Raw genomic sequence first — 21,531 nt, 5'->3', positions numbered from 1 at the left:
TTTTTTTTTTTTTTTTAAAGTGATGAGGTCATTCAGGAAACCCGGTTTCTCTCAGCTTGAAGCTCAGCTTTCTTTATGGCCCTCAGAGAACTCTCCATTCAGTTGATAGATGGGTAAATAAAACATGGGGAAGATTCACTTATTGGTCACTGTAACTTAAGGACCACACATCTCTTCTACTCACATGTCACCAGTATTGTCTTTTGGTAACACTTAGCTGCAAGGAAGACTAGGAAACTGAGTCCAGCTTTATCATCAGAAGAAAAAAAATAGGACTTAGTATAATATGTCATAATCTCTTGCCACACAATAAGACACTTGTACATTACTGGTGAGACTACATTAGTACAGCCATTTTGGAGGGCAATTTTTAGTAAAGTATACTTAGAATAAATTTTAAAAATTAAATATATCAGTGTAAGTACATTTGAAAATGTAAATTAATATAAGATATTAAATGATACATAAAGTACAAAACCATGCATGTAGTATTTTAAATTTTACAGAACAATATTTTTCATTGCTCATGAGTATATGTATGTGACAGTAGCATAAAAACATGTATAGAATGTTATATACTGACTTCAGGGTAATAATAAGTTCCAGGGATAAAATAATGAGAGTTAGTAGGTAATTTGATATCTTAAAAGAATAAAAAAGACTTGGAGCAAATCTAGTAAAATATCACCATGTCGTTAAGCCTAGATTTTGTGTATCTGTTATATGTCTTTTCAATGTATATTTGAAGTGCATATTAATAAAATTATGCTAAAAATAAAATCTAAAGAAAAAAAGAATTGGTAGTGTACTTTCTTACTAAAATAATTTTTTTTTTTTTTTTTTTTTTTGAGACAGGGTCTCACTCTGTTGCACCGGCTGGAGTGCAGTGGTGCAATCTCAGATTACTGCAACCTCCACCTCCCAGGTTCAAGGGGGGTTTCATCATGTTGGCCAGGCTGGTCTCAAATCCCTGACCTCAAGTGATCATCTGTTTTGGCCTCCCAAAGTGTGGGATTACAGGTGTGAGCCACCATGCCTGGCCTTGCTAAAATAATTAGTATAGGCATACCTCAATTAATTGTGTTTTAGTTTATTGCACACCATAGATATTGGGCTTTATATAAATGGAAGGTTTTGGCAATCCTGCATTGAGTAAGTCTAACAGCATATGCTTACCCTGTGTCTGTTACATTTTGATAGTTCTCTCAATATTTCAACCTTTTTCATTATTATTATATATATTATGGTGATCTGTGATTTTTGATGTTACTGTTATAATTGTTTCAGGGTGCCATGAACGACACTCACTTAAGACCACACCCACTTAAGACTGCAAACTTAATCGATAAATATTTCCTGTGTTCTGACTGCTCCACTGACCAGCTGTTCTCTTTCTCTTTCCTGGGGCCTCCCTATTTCCTAAGATACAACAATATTGAAATTGGGCCAGTTAATATCCCTACAATGACCTCTAAGTGTTCAAGTGAAAGAGAGTCGCATGTCTCTCACTTTAAATCAAAAACTAGAAATGATTAAGCGTAGTGAGGAAGACATATTGAAAGCTGAGACAGGCTGAAAGTTGGGCCTTTTATGCCCAATTGTTAGCCAACTTGTGACTGCAAAGAAAAGTTCTTAAAGGACATAAGAAGTGCTACTCCAGTGAAAACATGAATAAGAAAGTGAAACAGCCTTATTGCTGATATGGAGAAAGTTTTAGTGACCTAGATAGAAGATTAAACCAGCCATGACATTCTCTTAAGCGAAAACCTAATCCAGAGCTAGGTCTTAACTCTCTGCAATTCTATGAAGGGCAAAAGAGTCGAGGAAACTGTAGTAGAACGTTTGAAGCTAGCAGAGGTTGGTTTATAAAGTTTAAGGAAAAAAGCCATTTCTACAACATACAAGTGCAGGTGAAGCAAAAAGTGCTGATGTAGAAGCTGCAGCAAGTTATCTAGAAGATCTAGCTAAGATCATTGATGAAGGTGGCTACACTAAACAACAGATTTTTCTTTTCTTTTCTTTCTTTTTTTTTTTTTTGAGACGGACTTTCACTTTTGTTGCCCAGGCTGGAGTGCAATGGCGTGATCTCGGCTCACCGCAACCTCTGTCTCCTGGGTTCAAGCCATTCTCCTGCCTCAGCCTCCCAAGTAGCAAGTAGTTGGGATTACAGGCATGTGCCACCATGCCCGGCTAGTTTTGCATCTTTAGTAGAGATGGAGTTTCTCCATGTTGGTCAGGCTGATCTTGAACTCCCGACCTCAGGTGATCCGCCCACCTAGCCCTCCCAAACTGCTGGGATTATAGGCATGAGCCACCGCGCCTGGCCTCTTTTTTTCTTTTTATTTTTGAGATGGAGTTTCACTATTGCTGCAATGGTGCCATCTCGGTTCACTTAAACTCCACCTCCCACGTTCAAGTGATTCTTCTGCCTCAGCCCCCCAAGTAGCTGGGATTATAGGAATGTACTACCACGCCCGGCTAATTTTTTATTTTTAGTAGACAGAGTTCTACTGTATTGGTCAGGCTGGTCTTAAACTCCTGACCTCAGGTGATCCATCCACCTCGGCCTCCCAAAGTCCTAGGATTATAGGCATGAACCACTGCATCCAGCAGAGATTTTTAATATACACAAAACAGCCTTCTATTGGAAGTAGATGCCATCTAGGACTTTCATAGCTAGAGAGGAGAAGTAATAGTTGGCTTCAAAGCTTCAAAGGACAGGCTGAATCTCTTGTTAGAAGATAATGCAGTTGGTGACTTCAAGTTGAATCCAATGCTCATTTACCATTCTGAAATTTCTACGGTTCTTAGGAATTATGCTAAATATACTTTGCCTGTGTGCTATCAATGAAACAACAAAGCCTGGACGACAGCAAATCTGTTGAAAACATGTTTTACTAAATATTTTAAGCCCATTGTTAAGACCTACTGCTCAGAAAAATCCCTTTGAAAATATTACTGTTCATTGACAATGCACCTAGTCACCCAAGAGCTCTGATGGCATTGTTTGAGGAGATAAATGTTGCTCTAATGCCTTAAAATAACATTATTTGGCAGCCTGTGGATCAAGAAGTAATTTAATCTTTCAAGTCTTATTACTTGAGAGATACATTTCATAAGGCTATAGCTGCCATAGATGGTAATTCTTCTGATGGATCTGGGCAAAGTACATTGAAAATCTGGAAAAGCCCATTCCTGATTCATGGGAGGAGGGCAAAATATCAGCCTTAACAGGAGTTTGAAAGAAGTCGATTCCAACCCTCAGGGGTAACTTTGAGAGGTTTTAGACTTCAGTGGAGGAAGTAACTGCAGATGTGGTAGAAATAGCAAGAAATTGGCCGGGCGCGGTGGCTTAAGCCTGTAATCCCAGCACTTTGGGAGGCCGAGACGGGCGGATCACGAGGTCAGGAGATCGAGACCATCCTGGCTAACAGGGTGAAACCCCGTCTCTACTAAAAAATAGAAAAAACTAGCCGGGCAAGGTGGCAGGCGCCTGTAGTCCCAGCTACTCTGGAGGCTGAGGCAGGAGAATGGCGTAAACCCGGGAGGCGGAGCTTGCAGTGAGCCGAGATCCGGCCACTGCACTCCAGCCCGGGCGACAGAGCGAGACTCCGTCTCAAAAAAAAAAGAAATAGCAAGAAAACTACACTTAGAAATGGAGCCTGAAGACGTGACTGCATTGCTGCAATCTCATGATGAAACTTTAATGGATGAGGAGTTGCTTCTTATGGATGAGCAAAGAAAATGGTTTCTTGAGGTGAAATCTACTCTGATGAAGATGCTATAAATATTGTTGAAATGAAAACAAAGGATTTAGAATATTACATAAACATAGTTGGTAAAGTAGTAGTAGAATTTGAGAGGATTGACTCCAATTTTGAAAGAAGTTCTACTATGTGTAAAATTCTATCGAATGGCATCACATGCCACAGAGAAATCTTTTGTGAAAGGAAGAGTCGATCCATGTGGCAAACCTCATTGTTGTCTTATTTTAAGAAATTGCCACAGACATCCTAACCTCCAGCAACCACCACCCTGATCGGTTTGCAGTCATCAACATCAAGGCAAGACCCTCCACCAGCAAAAAGATTATGACTTGCTGAAGGTTCAGATGATCATTAGCAGTTTTTAGCAATAAAGCATTTTTTTTTTCTTTTTTGAGACGTGGTCTCATATTGTTGCCCAGGCTGAAATGCAGTGGCATGATCACAGCTCACTGCAGCCTCTACCTCCCAAATTCAAGTGATCCTCCCACCTCAGCCTCCTGGGTAGCTGGGACGACAGTATGCACCACCATGCCTGGATAATTTTTGTATTTTTTTGTAGAGATGAGGTCTCAGCATGTTGCCCAGGTTGGTCTCAAATTCCTGGGCTCAAGTGATCCTCCCACCTTGGACTGCCAAAGTGCTGGGATAACAGGCATTAGCCATTGCTCTCGGCTGACTAAGTGTTTTTTGATTAAGGTATGCATATTGTTTTTTAAAGGTCCTGCTATTGCACATTTAATAGACTACAATATATTGTAAATGTAACTTTTATATACACTGGGAAACCAAAAAATTGTGTGACTTGCTTTAATTGTGATATTTGCTTGCTTTGTGATTATGGTAGTCTGGAACTGAACCCACAATATCTCCAACTGCACCTGTACAACATACTTTATACTTTGGTGTTAAATATTTCCCTTGACTAAAATTCTGTCATAACGTATTAACATAGATGTCGGGTTTGTTTTTATTCTGAAGCATCACTAGATAGAGAGGTTGCTTAGTCCTCCTCCTCTCAACTCCCATTGCCCTAGCCTGGCCTCTCCCTTTCTTACACACACACAGATACACACACAGACACAGACACAGACACACACATACACACACACACACACACACACACATTTGACTATCAAATCTAAAATCTTCAAAAATTCTCTGGAGTCAGAATATGTATTAAGACAGCAGTTAAGAGCAATTATAATATTCATTTTAAAAGACCAAGAAATTCAGCCAAGTTTGAGGCCTTAAGTACAAGGATGAACATAGAAATGATGATGAATTTTGCCTAATAGTTTTCATAAGTGAATGTCTGGGAAAAAAGAATTGAAGTTTCACTCTAGCTGATCCGGTTAAGAAGATCTAAAAGGAATCCTGAAATGATCTATTGGGAATTTTATTCAGGTATTGATAGAGAAATGTTACAGGAATGTGCAAGTCAATTGTTTCTTACCTGTGGAGTCTAGTCTGTTAATATCATAAACTGCCTTGCTGTGAAACATCCAGAAGTGTCCGTTGTTGCAGGAAAGAAGACAGGAACTACATGGAACAATCACATGATAACCTACAATATTCCCACTAGAAAAGAAAGTGAATGTTACTAGATACCATGTAATAACTGGCCAGATAAGTCTTTTCATATGCTTATATAAATAGACCATATAATTTAGATCTCATTTCCTCCTAACAACTTTCATTGCTGGGATCTTTGGGATGGGATGGGGGTGCAGTTCTACCATCAAGTGGGAAAGCAGTCTTTAAGTGAATAATAGTAACATATTCTCACATTTCTTTGCTATTATTATTATTATTGTTGTTGTTATTGAGACAGAGTTTTCCTCTTGTCACCCAGGCTGGAGTGCAGTGGCGCCATCTCAGCTCACTGCAACCTCCGCCTCCCAGGTTCAAGTGATTCTCCTGCCTCAGCCTCCAGAATAGCTGGGATTACAGGCATATGCCACCATGCCCAGATAATTTTTGTATTATTAGTAGAGACGGGGTTTTACCATGTTGGTCAGGCTGGTCTCGAACTCCTGACCTCAGGTGATCCACCTGCCTTGGCCTCCCAAAGTGCTGGGATTACAGGCGTGAGCCACCACACTTGTCTTGCTAGTATTATTTTATGCATTCTCCCTTCAGAAGTTAGCTTCTAGATGCCATAATGTTGTGATTTGTTCTATAAACCACCCAAATTGATGTGCTGTATAGACAAAATAAATAAACTCAGTTCTGTTGGTAAAGGTTTTTGCTATCCCAGGACTGTGGCAAGTTGGGTTCTTACATGTTCTAGTTTCATGCCAGCACCTAAAAACTGTTTCAACAGATGGAGAGGTAGGAAGACAGCATGAGTCCCTGTAAACCAAATACAATCTGGCTGCTCTAATTTTAGTCTCTATGTTTTTGAAGGAATTCAGAAATAAAGCAATCTACAGCCTCTAGAGAAAGTTGCAAAAGTTTTTACAGTTTTCAGAATTATCTAGCTGATTATAAGTACCTCACTCTTTCACAATTTTTTTTTTTTTAACTAGCTAGTCACATATTAAATAGAGTGAACCTACAGGGAATGTTTTAGCTAGTACTTAAAAAAAAATAGCAACATGAACTGTTTATACCTTGAGTTGTAAAAATTCTTATTGAAGCTTAATCTTACTCTGTGAGATTTGTGAGTCAGTCATTTTTATGAGACCCAATAAAGATTACTATAAAAGGTACCATCCCACCTAAAATATGTCTTCTAATTATAACTTGCTTGAAAGGCAAACAAATGAAAACAAAAGTTGTTTTTGGACTAGGACTGACAGTTATTTGTCATGTCCTATATAAGCAATATATTGCAAGATATTTGTCATGTCATGTCCTATATATGCAATGTATTGCAAGAATAAATTCCATGGCTTTAATTACCACTTGTATTCATTCATTCATCCATTGATTCATCACTTAACTAACATTTATTGAGTATCTACTATCTGTCAGGCACTGCTCTAGGTGCTAGGAATACAGTGGTAAACAAAACAAAGCCCTTGTTCTCATGGAGCTAACATTCTAGTGGCTACATCAGATCATTCTGTTCCCTGGTTAAAATCCCTTCAATTGCCAAGAACAAAAATAAAAACTTCTCCATACCAAGGTCCGGGTCTATGCTGTCAAGAATAATAGCGACTGGCCACATGTGGCTGTTGTACACTTGAAATGGGGCTGGCCTGAACTGAGATGTGCTGTTAAGTATAAAATGTACACCAGATTTCAAAGAGTAAGAACAAAAAATGGAATATAAAACATTACATTAGTAGTTTATGTTGGTTACACATTGAAATAATATTTTGGATACATTAGGTTAGACAAAATATATGATTAAAATTTCCTGTTTTGGTTTTCTTTTGAAAATGTTGTTGCTCGGGAGTGGTGGCTCACGCCTGTAATCCCAGCACTTTGGGAGGCTAAGGCAGGCAGATCACTTGAAGTCAGGAGTTCGAGACCAGTCTGGCCAACATGGCAAAACCCTGTCTCTACTAAAAATACAAAAATTAGCTGGGCATGGTGGCGTGTGCCTGTAGTCCCAGCTACTCGGGAGGCAGAGGTGAGAGAATAACTTGAACACGGGAGACGGAGTGCAGTTGCAGTGAGCCGAGATCGTGTCATTGCACTCCAGCCTGGGCAACAGAGCAAGACTCCGTCTCAAAAAAAAAAAAAATGTTGTTGCCCAAGCGTGGTGGCTCACACCTGTAATCCCACACTTTGGGAGGCTGAGGCAGGTGGATCAGGAGTTTGAGAACAGCCTGGCTAACGTGGTGAAATCCCATCTCTACTAAAAATACTAAATTAGCCAGGTGGGCTGGGTGCAGTGGCTCACACCTGTAATCCTAGCACTTAGGGAGGCCAAGGCAGGCGGATTGCCAGAGCTCAGGAGTTTGAGACCAGCCTGGGCAACACGGTGAAACCCTGTCTCTACTAAAATACAAAAAATTAGCTGGGCATGGCGGTGCGTGCTTGTAGTCTCAGCTACTCAGGAGGTTGAGGCAGGAGAATTGCTTAAACCTGGGAGGCAGAGGTTGCAGTGAGCAGAGATCGTGCCACTGCACTCTAGCCTGAGCAACAGAACAAGACTCCGTTTAAAAAAAAAAAAAAGGAAAAGAAAGAAAATAATGTCCAAAGGCCAGTGACTTCATCTAGATTCTGTTGTATTTCCAGTCCTTGTAACAACAACTACCACATACTGGCTCCTCAATATAATTATAGCTTAAATAAAGGAATGAAATAAAATAGTACATAAGAAGAGTTTGCCAATTAAAATTATTAGGATTGTCATTTATAATAGAAACCCCATCTAAATGAGAAAATTTCAACTTTTTTCCTCCTAAAATGAAAATAACAACATGTCTGTCTACTTCTCAAAAGATTATAGTAATAGCTCTCAGCTGTGTTGTAATTTATAGTTTATTGAGCCTTTTAACATTCATATTTGATCTTTACAATAACTTGATAAGGTAAACACAGAAGATTATTAAATTTCTATCTTAATAAGACAGAATGGCTGGGTGTGGTGGCTCATGCCTGTAATCCCAGCACTTTGGCAGGCCAAGGTGGGTGGATCACCTGAGGTTGGGAGTTCAAGAGCAGCCTGACCAACATGGAGAAATCCTGTCTCTACTAAAAATACAAAAAAAAAAAAAAAAAATTGGCTGGGCATGGTGGTGCATGCCTGTAATCCCAGCTACTTGGGAGGCTGAGGCAGGAGAATCACTTGAACCTGGGAGGTGGAGGTTGCAGTAAGCTGAGGTCGTGCCATTGCACTCCAGCCTGGGCAACAAGAGCAAAAACTCCTTCTAAAAAAAAAAAACTAAAAATTAATTAATTAATTAATTAAGGTAGGATGCGGTGGCTCACACCTGTAATCCCAGCCCTTTGGGAAGCTGAGGAGGGAGGATCACTTGAGGCCAGGAGTTTGAGATCAGCCTGGGCAACATAGCAAGACCCTATTGCTACAAAAAATAAAAAACTTAGCCAGGCATAGTGGTGCCTGCCTGTAGTCCCAGCTACTCAGGAGGCTGGGGTAGGAGAATCACTTGAGCCCAGGAGTTCAAGGCTACAGTGAGCTATTATCATGCCACTGCACTCCAGCCTGAGCAACAGTATGAGACCCCTCTAAAAACAAAGAAAGAAAAAATAATAACCTAGAAATTAAATAAGAAAACAGAGGTTCAGCAGTTTAGAGCCTTAAGGAGTTAATTCAAGATCACATCGAGAGTAAGGGTAGGGTCAGACCTCAAACATGATTTTATTATTGTAAATCCAAGTGTTTTCCCCGCTAACCTACATTGCCTTGTTCTGAAAATTGAAGCGGATACTGTGAATACACTTTGAAAATTGTAAAATTATATACTAATGTGAAGCATCACAAAACCCTTTTAAAAAATAGCTCTAAGTAATAAATGCTTTTTCAATGGCTCATTGCATACTTTATACCAGTGCTTATTGCAGCCCACTGAATCTTTCTCTATGCTTTGGTGTCAATATCCATCTTCCAAACCCAGGGCTATCCAGAATAGTGCCACAAATTACCATTTTAAACATGCAATGTCCTTCAGTTTACATTTGCAGATTTTGGTGAAATAGCATCTTCCGGTGAAGTCCACTGCGCTGGAGAGAGAAAGGTATAAAAAGACAGTCAAATGTACTGTACAAAAAATTTAATTGTGGCAAAAAATTAACAAAATTTACCAACTTAGCAAGTTTTATGTGTGCAGAGCAGATGTGTTAAATATAATCACACTGTTGTGTAATGAATCTCCTGGGTTCAAGTGACCCTCCTACCAGAGTTTCCCGAGTAGGTGAACTATAGGTACCCAAACCACATTTTGTTTATCCATTCATCTGTATAGTCAATGGACATTTGGATTGCTTCCACCTCTTGGTTATTGTGAATAATGCTGTTAATGAACATGGGTGTGCAAATCTCTCTTCCAAGATCCAGCTTTGAATTCTTTTGGGATATGAACCCAGAACTGCTGAATCGGATAGTAATTCTACGCTTGATTTAGCACAAATTTTGTCAATCCAAAGAGCTGAAAGCTAACATAGAACTATAGTATATTTTTAAAGAGTCAGTTCAGATTTGTGAGCTCACCATAAAACATCTGACAAATTTTCCATTTAAAAATTTTTTATGTGTTCATTGATTCACACACATCTTAGCACGCTAATTCATTACTATTTTAACCCCTACAAAGAAGAGCAGAAAATAGGAAAAACCTGATTCTATTTTAGACTTGGGTCTAACCTGTAACAATTCACCTAGCTTTCCTTATGACTGCCTTATTACTTACCATAGCTATTGCAAAGATGAATGGGTTAATATTTTAAATTTGTGTATGAGCTACTAAAAAGAAAAAGCAGTGGACAATGAATCTCAGAACTTTGTAGCAGTAGGTTCTATTATTTATTTTCTAGTGTTTTTCCTTTTTTGAAATACATATATGATGCACACACACACAAATGTCAAATATTAACTTAGAATTTAAAAAAATTGGTAAGATTTTAAAATAACCCATTTATCTCTGCAATAGATGAGAGCCTTTGGCTTTGCTGTTAGGCATGATTACACTTAGATCAATTCAGAAAAGATTTCAAGAAAGGAAGAGTACACAGCTTTACCTGGGTAAATTTAAAAACTTGTAAAACTTCTATCATTATCATGAAATTCATTTAAAATTAATTGTGGTTATTAGCCTGCTTCCTCTGGATCTATATGCAGACTTAGAGAATAATTGTCCACTCATATTTTGGATAATTACTTTCCTTTTAATAATACAATTTCAATAAAGAACTAAATCTTGAAGATTCACATAGGGCACATATATGTTGACTATGGAAAGGGAAAGTACTATTTAGAGCTAGAAAAAGGATTATAAAATGGCTGTTTTACCAAATAGGAGGCAAATTCTTAAGGACTCTACACCCGAAAGCAGTTAGTGGCTGAAAACAAACAGATTTTATTTATTCATTTATTTATTGAGACAAAGCCTTGCTTTTGTCCGCCCCCTCCCCCCGCAACAGGCTGGAGTAGATGGCACGATCTCAGCTCACTGCAACCTCCGCCTCCAGGGTTCAAGCAATTCTCCTGCCTCAGCCTCCCAAGTAGCTGGGATTACAGGCGCCTGCCACCATACCCAGCTAATTTTTATATTTTTAGTAGAGACGGGGTTTCACCATGTTGGCCCGGCTGATCCTTACCTCCGGTGATCCGCCCGTCTCCCCCTCCCAAAGTGTTGGGAATACAGGCGTTAGCCACCGCACCCGGCCACAAACAGATTTTAAAAGGGTTCAAGTATGGGAACAAATGTGTAATGTCCAAAATAGGCTTTATTGGAGATAAGGATTAAGGCTAAGTCTCTATTTTTCATCCCATAAAAATCTATTTACATCTCTTTCAGAGAGAGAGAGTTTTGAGGAAAGAAAACTGAATTTGATGAACAACCGATCTGATTTAGGATGCCAATTGCAAATAATGGTAGAAAACTGATTTTTTTTTTTGTTTTTTTTTGGTGCAAACTTTCATGGATAGAAATGAAAAACTTAAATGACCTCTCCTCTCCAAGAGCACAGAAAATTTTGCCTGAATTTACCTAGAGTCTACGTCATGGACTTGATTCAGCGAAATAGGATGGTTGGGCAGGGCACTGAACGAGGGATCAAACTTAAGAGATGTGTGGTCACATGACTGTAATTGAACTAGAAGCATTATATCAGGACTGACCACCTTGGCTTAACCACAGACTTTGTCCAGACAGTCTGCCCACTTAGATATATTCCAAGGGGATCATCAAACTGGTGGGAGTGGCTGGAACACCGAAATGATAACCTCCTTGTTGACTCCCACAGATCCAAGCCATAAGTGTTCCCATTTAGTTAAAAGCTACCGTTGCCCCCACTAGCATGACTTACTTGGTAGGAGGGATGTCTGTAGAGAAAAGGTCTATTTCAGTATCAGCCAGCAAAACAGCCTTCATTCCCCTAGAGCTGAGCACTTGTTTACAGAATTTGCAACACAGGATGGACACGCACCGGTCCTTGAAACTACAAATGTTGGTAGACATGGCGTCGCAGGAAGGATGAGGTGTGAGATTTTGAAAAAGGAAACAAGAGCAGTGCTCCTACTACTTTGATTCCCCTAGGCTAAAATTCAAGTTGCGAGACCTCGAGCTTATATTGGGAAGGAAATTAGTTTTTTTCTGTTTTCCCAGTGGCGGAGTAGAAGTATTTATTGAGTAGGAACAGGGGAGCGCGGCAACTTGGCTTTCCTTTTTAACTTTTGGAGAAGGGAGTGGAGTTTGAATTGGAGAGGAGGCAGGTGGGGTTTGAAGGGAACTTCTCAACAGCTTTCCCTTTCTGCTGTCTAAAGGAGTCCTCTACTCTTCAGCCCCTGCCCCTTCATAGCAATTCCCTCAGCCTTCTCCGATTGTCTTATTTAAAGCTTCTCCTCTTTTAAGACGCCCCTTTCCCAGCATTAAGCCCCTCCCGCGGAGCGCTCCCGTTCCCTGCTCTCGGATCTCGGGCTAAGCGTCCCTTCCCACTTCTCCTCTTCACAGGATTCAGAAACTCCCTTCGCTTTTTCCGCCAGGCGATCCCGGGTTCTCCTCCGTCCCGCCCCTCTCTCCTGGACCTTCCTCCGCTCTGCGGGTCCGCGGGCCCCCCTTCCTGGCAACCCCCGGCCCTCAGCGTGCTCGCGCTGTTTCTCTCGCGTCTTCCCTCCTGTCAGCTGTCCCTCGTGCCCCCCGCAGTCCCCTCAGGTCTCTTCCCGGAGCGGCTGTTCCCGGGCGCGCGGTGGTGTTGGTGGGGCAGGGCTGAAGTCGCTTTGGGGCCTCAGTCGGCGCTGGGGTCTGTCACCAAACACGTTGGTTTTCGCTCCGTCTTCCGCTTTTCCGGCCTCTCCAACCTGGTATCAGTTTGAATTGCCAGCGCCGCGCACCGATTGGAAGAACTAGAGTTCGCCCCAGTCCCTCATTGGAAGGCTCCGGGGCCTCCCCTGACGAGAGCTTAGTGGCTTGAAGACCGTAGGCACCGCCCAGTAACGGTGCTGAGATCAGCTCGGCTTTCTGGTTGGCTGAGCTTGGCTCCGCCTCCGATCTCATTGGCCGGTTTCGGGAGGTTTCGGCAAACCCTCCCTTTGCCCTAGTGAAAGTGGCAAGGCACGCCCTTCCCGCTTCTTATTGGAAGAGGTTCTACAGGCCCCATCGGTCTCTACTCTCTATTGGCTAAAATTACCCGCAACACCCCGCCTCTCTACCCCGGCCCAATTGGCCATGCCTTAGCTCAAGAGTTTGTGTTTGGTCGTCGGTTCCATCTTAATCCCGCCCATCAGTTCTACTCAGGGGTTCGACAACTCCGGGTGGAGCTTAATCTGTGACCACGCCTCGGCAGTGCTAGTCACACCTCCAAGTTTTGCCAGCTCCTCCCCCTCATTACGGGCCTCTCGGGATCAGCTCTTCTTATTGGCTATGGGCCCCATCGGTCGATAGAAAACGGGCGGTGATTGGTAAAGGGGTGGGCTCTGCTTCCCGGCGGGGTCCTGCGGAGTTGGCGGAGGCTCCTCAAGGGACTGGGGCAGCGGTCTGCGTAGAAACGGGTGGCGGGGAAGAGAGGGGAGGAGAGCTCTGAGTGGGAAGCGGAGCCGGGGGCCTGGGACCCGTCGCGTCAGAGCCAGGTAAAGGCTCCTTCCCTCTTCCTTTTCTTCCTCCCGGCCGCCGGGCTGGAGCCCTGACTGAACAAACCCGGGCTGGGGCGGGAGGGAGAGGGCGCGGATGCTGCTCGCGGCATCGCCTTAGCGGTGCCGCCCGGAATCCCTCAGACCGCCCCCCCCACCCTCTCCAAATCTCCCAGTACAGCCCATAATACTTCTCAGGACTGCGAGTTTCTCCGCCCATCACTGTACAGCCTGGGACTCTGTCCTGGCTCTCGGACCGCAGCGCAGCCAGCACCCAGTCGCCTCTCCAGTTCCTCCGCACACGGGCAGCCGCGGTCCACCGTGGGGCGGTCGTCGTTGGCATTGCGCGTAACCATCGACCGTAGTCCTCCACTGTCTGCCAGCCCTGGCGGACAGCCCGGGTCCCAGCCTAGGACCCAGGAGGATGAGTGTTCGCTCAGCTTCCGGGGCTCTCCCCCAGTCCCACCCCCCGGCCCGCCCCGATGGACTTCTCTTCGCCCACTCCCTTTCCTAGACCATATCTCGGTCCCCACAGTTCCTGACATCCTTGCGCTTCACGCGACATCGCGACCCATGATCGTCCCCCAATTCACCTCACCTCTAAGGCAGCCTTCTCCTTGACCCCTCCCGCCTTCCCAGCGTGTGCAACTCCGTTTGTCCCCGGGCTCCCTTCCAGCCTCAGGACCCCATCTCACACCCGCCTCCCGCTTCCCGCCCGCCTGAACCACGCCGACTCTGCTCCCTGTCTTGCTCCCTCAGTGTGGCCCCTTCCTCCAGCCGCGGGAAGTGGGAGACGCTAGCGGGAGCTTCCTCCTGGCGCTCGGAGGAAAAGGAACGACCAAGTAGGAAGGGTCGCCGCTGCGGCACGCGGGGGAGCTAGACGCCGGGCTCCGCGCTCCCGCTTGCGTCCCTCCCGCCTCCTGGGCCTGGTCCGGGGCAGGATATTCTCGGGCACCGCCTGGTGCGAGGAGTCAGGACTGCGACCTCACCGACCTCCCCCCATCCCCAGCCTGGGATTGGGTGCGATATCTGGGATCTCTGGGCTTGGGTGGGAAAAAAATTTTGGAGGTGGCATTTATAGTCACTATCGTCCTTAGCTTGGGGGAGGCGACGGCTGCCTTCCGCTCGCCGCCCCCCGGTTTTCCCGGCTCCGACCCTATCCTCTAACCCGTTTCCTGCTTCAGCTGACCACATTGTTTTCCTGGATGTGTCCCGTGCCGAGCAGGCTTTTTCCTGCAGATTTGCCGCCCCTCACCCCGCCACCAACATTTTGCTGCCAAGAGAAGCTAGTAACCAAAAACAAAACAACTGGGAGGAGGGGCGGGAGGAGAAGAAAAGTTGTGCCCGGGTGGCTTGTCCCTCCCCGGCTTTGATCCCCTTTGATGTACAGGGAGGTGCCCCGGCCGGGGGTCTGGGGCCCCGTCCGGGGCTAGGTCGGGAGGGCTCTCGGGCTGGCCGCTGCCCAGCGCTGGCGGGGCTCGGGAGGCCCCCGAGGTGCCGCAGTCCCCGCCCGGTGCCCCGCGTTCCTGCAGTCCCCACCCGAAGCCCGCGCAGGCGGCTGCTCCAAAGTGTTTTCTTTCAGCCTTAAAACAAAATCCGGAGGGAGCTTCCTTCCTCCCCACCTCGCCGCGCCGGGCTCTGCGGGCCGGGAGGCGTTAAGCCGACAGGAATGGGTCCAGGGCGGGCTCGGAACGACGTCCCCTACCCCACCCCCGCCGCGATTAGGATCTGCGCTCTGGCTGATCGCCCCTCCCCCTTTTCCTGCATTTACAGGCAAGTGAACCGGAGCAAACGACTTCCGATCCAGTCTGCGCTGCTGCGGCTCCCGTTTGGGATTTGATTTGCAGCATCTTTGAGCCTCTACGACAAAAAACCGCGAAACACTCCCAGCCCTCCCCCGGTACCCCAAAAAGCACCCACTCCCTCCCGGGGACACAGCTGGGCGCGTCCACACCCCCGCAGCCCCACACCATGTTGTGCGGAAGGACTTCCACTCCCTGCCTGTGTCGTTGATGTCAGACCCCAGGCCAGCCTCCGGGCGCTGCAGTTCTCCCGGCTAATGCTGAGGCTGCGGCTCCGGCTCTAGCACAGGCACCAGCCGCCGCCGCACCCGGCCCCAGCGCCCACCGTCTGCATGTGCCCGCCGTAGCCGCCTGCCCAGCCCGCAGCCCGCGCTCCACGGAGCGCTGGAGACCACCGCGGGGGGCCCCTTCTGCCCTCGAGAGAAACGTTCTTGGAGGTATTGATTTAGGTGGTTGGATTTTTTCCGTGGATCTATCAATTCACAATTCGAATTTGGAAGAAAGAAGGAAAACATGACGTCTCCAGCCAAATTCAAAAAGGATAAGGAGATCATAGCAGAGTATGATACTCAGGTCAAAGGTAAGGGCTTTGAAAAATAGCACACTGCAAATGCTCTGTGGACTGGTGAGGCGTGTATTTCCACCGTGATTTGCAGGTTGTTCATTTCTTTGGGTGGAGCAGATGGGGGCAGGCTGACCCCAGAGGTGGTTTGTTTCATAGATGGGTCTGAACCTCCAAAGGATGGGCAGTGCCAGGGGCTATTGACACTGGAAAGGAATTTTTGGAGTGGGCTGTAGGAGTATCTTTGTAGGGCTGACCATGATTTTGGCAGCCCCTTCCCCCAAGCTGGACAGGGTGGGGGGAGGGGCAGGAGACTCTTAGAGAGAGAAAGGCACAATTTGCCTCCCGTTCTCTGGGTCAGGTTTCCTTAAAAGACAACTGAAATCTGACAGGTGTTTGGACGTTTGTTTCAGAGATTGAAGAGGAGTCCAGATAGAAAGGCAACCTTGAGAAGGTGTACCATTTGGAGAGCCTTGGGAGAGGCGGGGTTTTTCGGATGCACTATATTAAAACATAAGATTTGCTGTGGCATTGGCACCAAAAGTCCATTGCCACCTTGGGTGCACCTTGTACCTGCCTGGTCTCTGGTCGGCCTGCATACAATCAGAGATCATAGAATAAGGCCACCAACGCCAGGTCTCCGCCCTCACCTAAATCTGAATAGAGTTGTTAGGGTAGCTGGTTGGTGCTGATTCTGGAAAATGGGAAGACATAATTGTTTAACCCTTCTGTGCTGTGACCCTCTGCTCCGGAAGACATGCTTTTAAAGCCCCATTTCCCTCTCCTGAAAAATGTGAAGGGTAAAGTGAAATGTGGACTAGGAGAAACCAAGTGACCTGTCTTCTCATCTAGTCGATTGTCTGACTTGACTCATGAGTAAGAGCCCTTACTCAGATAGCGTTTTTTAAACCAGTACTTCCCATAGGAAGGGTTCCTGTCTGTTAAAGAGCTGCAGCATATGTTTGTGCAAGGCACTGTCCCTTCCTGGTCAGTCACTGGAAAGAGCCATGTGGCTCCAGCCCATTGAGACCTTAGCTGGGGAGTGGAAGAGGTGGGTGGCCTTGAATGTTACACCACATGGTTGGAGCTCTGGGTTTTCCTTTGTTTCAGAGTACAGAGGGAGGGGCCCCTCCTTTCCCTGCACCAGTGTAAGGAGACCTTTTCCTGTCAGAGAGGACCTGGGAAGGGCCATGTCTCCCCTCTAGTGATTGCTGGGGGGTGGGGGTAGGGGCAGAGTTTGAAATGGGCAGCTCCCTTATCTCTTGGAAGGTTGGAAGGTAGTCTGAAGTCCTCATTGTACCTACAGGATCTTTTTTATGTCATTAGTTTGGTCAATGCTGGAGGTACCCTAAGGGGCCTTCTATCCACTTGGATGAAAACATTGGTAGGTTTATTACAGAGATGGGGGGGGTTGACTGATTGATAGCTTCAGTTGAACTGGGATTGAGAGAGGTGTGGTTGTGAGTTATAATTGAGGTCTTGGCCTCTTGTCACTGTTCATAATCCAGGCCTGTTTTTGTAAACAATAGGCCACTGACCTCCATGTCCTGTCCAGATGCACTGCATTTGCTCTTGGAATCCCCCCTGCAGTTTTAACCAGATATGTCTTTTTTTTTTTTTTTTTGTACACATCCTATTCTTAAACTGTTGCCATCGGGAGTGTTAATAACTTTGATCTTCCCAGATTTCTCTCCAGAAGCATGCCATTTGACTAAGGTGCAAAGTGATTTTAAATGTTTATTTTTTGGAAGGTTCAAGGCAATAGGTGTTAATAGAACCATATCTGCCAATTTCTTTTTGGCAAAGGATTTCTCAAGAGTGTCTCAAAATTAAACACTTCGGATATTTACAAACATTGCTCATTGAGATGATGTAATGCAGATGGCTATTTGGGTTTTCTCTTCAACCTTGCCACTAACAGGAGACTGTTTTGCTTTGCTCTGATATTTTTCCATTGATACTATTCAGGATCATAGAATTTAATAGGTGGCTGAGCATGATGTCTTATTCCGAGAAGGTGCATGATGAATGCTTATGGAACTGATTTGAATAGTTTAGTCCTTCATTTTACAGCTGAGGAGAATACAGAGAACTGAAGAGGCTTGTCCAAGGTCACACAGCTAGATGGTGGCAGATCTGAAACTAGAAACAGGTTTACCAACTCTCAATTCCCTATTCTGTATCTTTACTATGAAACATCATCTGACCAGGGTGGGAAAAAATAAAAAATTCTTAAGGAGCCCAAATCTGTCAATGAATAATGGTAGTAATAATGATAATGATAATAGTAGATTACATTTTGGTTGCTCATTATGTTCCAGTCTGTCCCAAGTGCTTTAAATGAATGGTCTGGTTTAATCCTCACATCAACCCAGGAAATGGGTATTATTATCACCTTCCATTCACCATATAAGGAAACTGAGGCTTAGAGAGAATGAGAAGCCCTTCCAAGGTCACACAGCCAAACCATGGCAGCTTGACTTCATTCCTTTATTCATTAACTATTTATTGAGTGCTTCCTATGTGTTCTGGGGATTGGCAATACAGCTGTGAAGAAGAAAAAGTCTCCACCCTTGTGGAGCTTATGTTCTGGAAGCTGGGCTGTCTATGGAACAGCGCAGAATTTGGAGACAAAGGGCCTGCGATCTGATTTGGCTCTGCCCCCCAATAGCTAGAAGCCCTGGGTCAGAATTATTATGAGTGTCAGCTTTTTATGTGTTATATGGGACTCATGGTGCTGCCAGACTTACTTCTCTTACAGATGCCAAGATAAAAAGAAAATTACTGTAACAGCTATGCTGTTTGGTTTGGTGGTTATGTGCAATTTTTAGAGTCAAAGGGATTCAGGTTTAAATCTTGGTTCTGCCGGTTGCTAGCCTTTCACTTCGGGCAAGTTACCTGACTTGTCTGAGCCTCAGTTTTCCTATTTGGAAAATAGGTAAAATAAAATAGATTTCCTAAGGTAATAGTGAGTTGTTGATGAGATATATAAATTATTTAGAACAATATCTGGCACTTGTAAGTGCTCAGTAATGGTACGGTCTACTCTGTGAGCCTTTCTTTTGCTGAATTGGGCTATTGAGACTGCATTGCATATTCACTCCCAAAGTGCCAGCTATTAAATGATAGGAAATAAGTCAAGGAATGAAACTTGAGTTCTAGCTTAAGTTCATTTAGTCGTAACAAAAGACCTTGAGTCAGTCACTTAAACCCTCTGGACATCAGTTTCTTTTTCTGTTAGTGAACAAGTAAACTAATTATTGGCCATTGTGGTTCTGCATGTCTTTGACCAGAGTCCCAGGTCCTGTTTTTTCAGTTCGAATTGTTTGAGTCAAATGGACTCTAAATGGGACCCTCATCTCATGGGACCCTTTCTGGGACCCTCTCTATCCCTTGATTTTGCCTCCCTATAAACCACCTGCTTGCATGTGCCCTGAGGAACTCCTGAGGCTTCAGCCCCAACCCTACCCCAGAGTGGTTTTATGAGGGGTGTGCCTTCTTAGTCAGCCTGCATTGTAGTGTCTTCTTAAAAACCATCATTGTTTCTGGTTTGTGGGTGCTCAGGTTCCTTTGAAAGTTCATGCCTCTCGATGTCTGACTGAAAGCAATAATATTCTTAGTCTTTTTACATAGTAGCTCTTTCCGATTTACAATGTGCTTTCATATGTGGTTGTCCCTCAGTATCCTCAGGGGATTGGTTCTAGGAATGCCCCCACTTCCCCCAGGATACCAAAATCTTCAGATGCTCAAGTCCCTGATAAATAATGGTGTAGTATTTGCATACAACCTATGTACACACATCCTCCTGTATACTTTAAATCATCTCTAGATTACTTATAATAGCTAATACAGTGTAAATGCTATGTAAATAGTTGTTAAAATGCTTTTAAAATTCATATTATTTTAAATTGTTATATTTTTATTTTATTTTTTTTTTTTTTTTTTTTTTTTTTTCCTGAATATTTGCCATTCCCATTTGTTTGAATCTGTGGATATGGAACCTGCAGGTATGGAGGGCTGATGTACAATAATCTCTGGAAATTCTTTACAACCCTGGTCATATTCATGGTCATAACCTGAAGCCTTTGGCCTCTAGTCTGTTAGCTTGTTGCTGGGACTGGAGCAGCGAAAGTGGTAAGGTGCAGGGCATGGTTACCAGGGTTGTGAGTCTGGGTGGTATTTGGGTGAATACACATGACTGTATACAGTCCCAGCTGTTGTTCTTTCCTTATTTAAGGCCCCTTTCCTTTACTCTCTCTATACCTTGAGTTTTTACAGTCTCCCAGAAAGCTTGAGATTGACGTTCATGCAAATATTCCAGGAGAAATAGTCTGAAACAGAGTGGCACTATATGCTGAGCAGTCACATTTTCTTTCTTGAGAACATTAGGGGTCTTGTCTTTTTTTTTTTTTATGTCTTAGGAGAACAGTGTGTGTGTACCACAGAGCTGGAAGTGAAATTTTGTAATTTCCATCTGGAGCATTGTGATAGAAAAAGTGCAGGCCTTTGCCTGGAACAGTTTAACCCTTTCAGGACCCTTCAAGAGCAGGAGATGAAATTTAAAACTGGAGTCATATTGTGTATGTATATGTACTTGGGAATGCTGATGCCTGGTATATAAACAAGCTTTTTCCCTTGGGAGGTCTGAGCAATTTTTCATTCACGCCAAAAAAGGTCTTCTCCAAAGCTTCTTTCCTCACAGCTCCCATTCCCCAAGGGAGCTTTAAATATAATCAGTTAATCAGTTTTAAATATAATCAGTTAAATATAATCAGTTTGAAAAGCTGCAGTAAAACATTTTGTTGGAATCCTCAAGCAGATGCTATCATTTTCCTGTAAGATGATTGAGGGCTCCTCATCCCTTGCTCAGGGGAAAAAACAGCAACAAAAAAAGCTACTCTGCATTAGTAAGGTGAACTCCTGGAAGAAAATGAATGAAACTCTTGGAAACATTCAAGTACCATACTCTACATCTTGCAATTGAAAGACCCTGGAGGAAGGTGGTGGGCAAGGAGCCAGGAGATGCAGTGTACTGTGCAAATAAGCAGTAGTTGGAAACAGTGTTCGTGAGGGGTCCTTAGCTTTTTCAATTTCAGGTGTTCTTTTGGGGAATGAGAACAGAAATTTCCTTTGAAGAAGCCTATCTGGTAGTTATGGCCACATCCATTATGTATCATGCAGTTTGAAAGCTTCGACAGGCTCTGATCATTTCTCTGCTATGAGGTGTCCAGAGTTTGACCTAGCTGCAGTATGTAGGCGCCCTTACTATTAAAATCAGCAGGTGCCCAGACCCTGACTCCCCATTATTCATTCCAGATAAATTGGGCTACCCAGTGACACCTGTAGAGTTCTCCTTCCAGAAGTGAGAACTCTTCATGGGAATTGTGCTTACCTTATACCCTTGACCTCTGACAACTACGTTAGGAAAATATGTCATATTGCAGGGAAAAAGCAGTTGATATGTAGATTTCTGGTTGTAATAAAATTAAAATGAACAGTTTTAACCTGGTGTCAGCTCCAGAATTGACTTTTTGGGGAATCTGGGCAAGTTGCCTTAGAAGTTGGTTTAAAAATAAATAATAGCAGCACTTAAAAGCATTTTTAAAAATTACAAAATTGGCCGGGCGCGGTGGCTCAAGCCTGTAATCCCAGCACTTTGGGAGGCCGAGACGGGCGGATCACGAGGTCAGGAGATCG

General features: G+C 44.2%; 2 protein-coding genes across 9 annotated transcripts in view; one reads left to right on the top strand and one right to left on the bottom strand.

The window, feature by feature from the left end:
* The window catches only part of FAM72A (family with sequence similarity 72 member A), a 20,883-nt gene extending 5,654 nt beyond the window's left edge, over positions 1 to 15,229 (bottom strand). The window contains exons 1-4 of one of the 2 annotated variants that reach the window (XM_017880923.1): positions 14,464 to 15,229; positions 13,662 to 13,879; positions 9,330 to 9,407; positions 5,221 to 5,345 (exon numbers count right to left, since the gene is read on the bottom strand). In XM_017880923.1, the coding sequence (XP_017736412.1) occupies positions 5,221 to 5,345; positions 9,330 to 9,407; positions 13,662 to 13,879; positions 14,464 to 14,664 (622 nt within the window). In that variant the 5' untranslated portion in view covers positions 14,665 to 15,229. Of the gene's footprint in view, positions 1 to 5,220; positions 5,346 to 9,329; positions 9,408 to 11,711; positions 12,712 to 13,661; positions 13,880 to 14,463 lie in introns of those variants that run through there. The other variant, XM_017880922.1, reaches the window with a different exon arrangement.
* SRGAP2 (SLIT-ROBO Rho GTPase activating protein 2) overlaps positions 13,372 to 21,531 on the top strand; it is a 262,672-nt gene continuing 254,512 nt past the window's right edge. For all 7 annotated transcript variants that reach the window (XM_017880915.1, XM_017880914.1, XM_017880916.1 and 4 more), the window contains exons 1-2: positions 13,372 to 13,470; positions 15,244 to 15,852. In XM_017880915.1, coding sequence (XP_017736404.1) covers positions 15,786 to 15,852 — 67 coding nt within the window. In that variant the 5' untranslated portion in view covers positions 13,372 to 13,470; positions 15,244 to 15,785. The remainder of the gene's footprint in view (positions 13,471 to 15,243; positions 15,853 to 21,531) is intronic.

Source organism: Rhinopithecus bieti, unplaced genomic scaffold, assembly GCF_001698545.2.
Source record: "Rhinopithecus bieti isolate Rb0 unplaced genomic scaffold, ASM169854v2 scaffold_12049, whole genome shotgun sequence".
NCBI classification, from domain to species: domain Eukaryota; kingdom Metazoa; phylum Chordata; class Mammalia; order Primates; family Cercopithecidae; genus Rhinopithecus; species Rhinopithecus bieti.
Note: the sequence above shows the minus strand (reverse complement) of the source record. Positions and strands in the feature narration are given on the sequence as shown.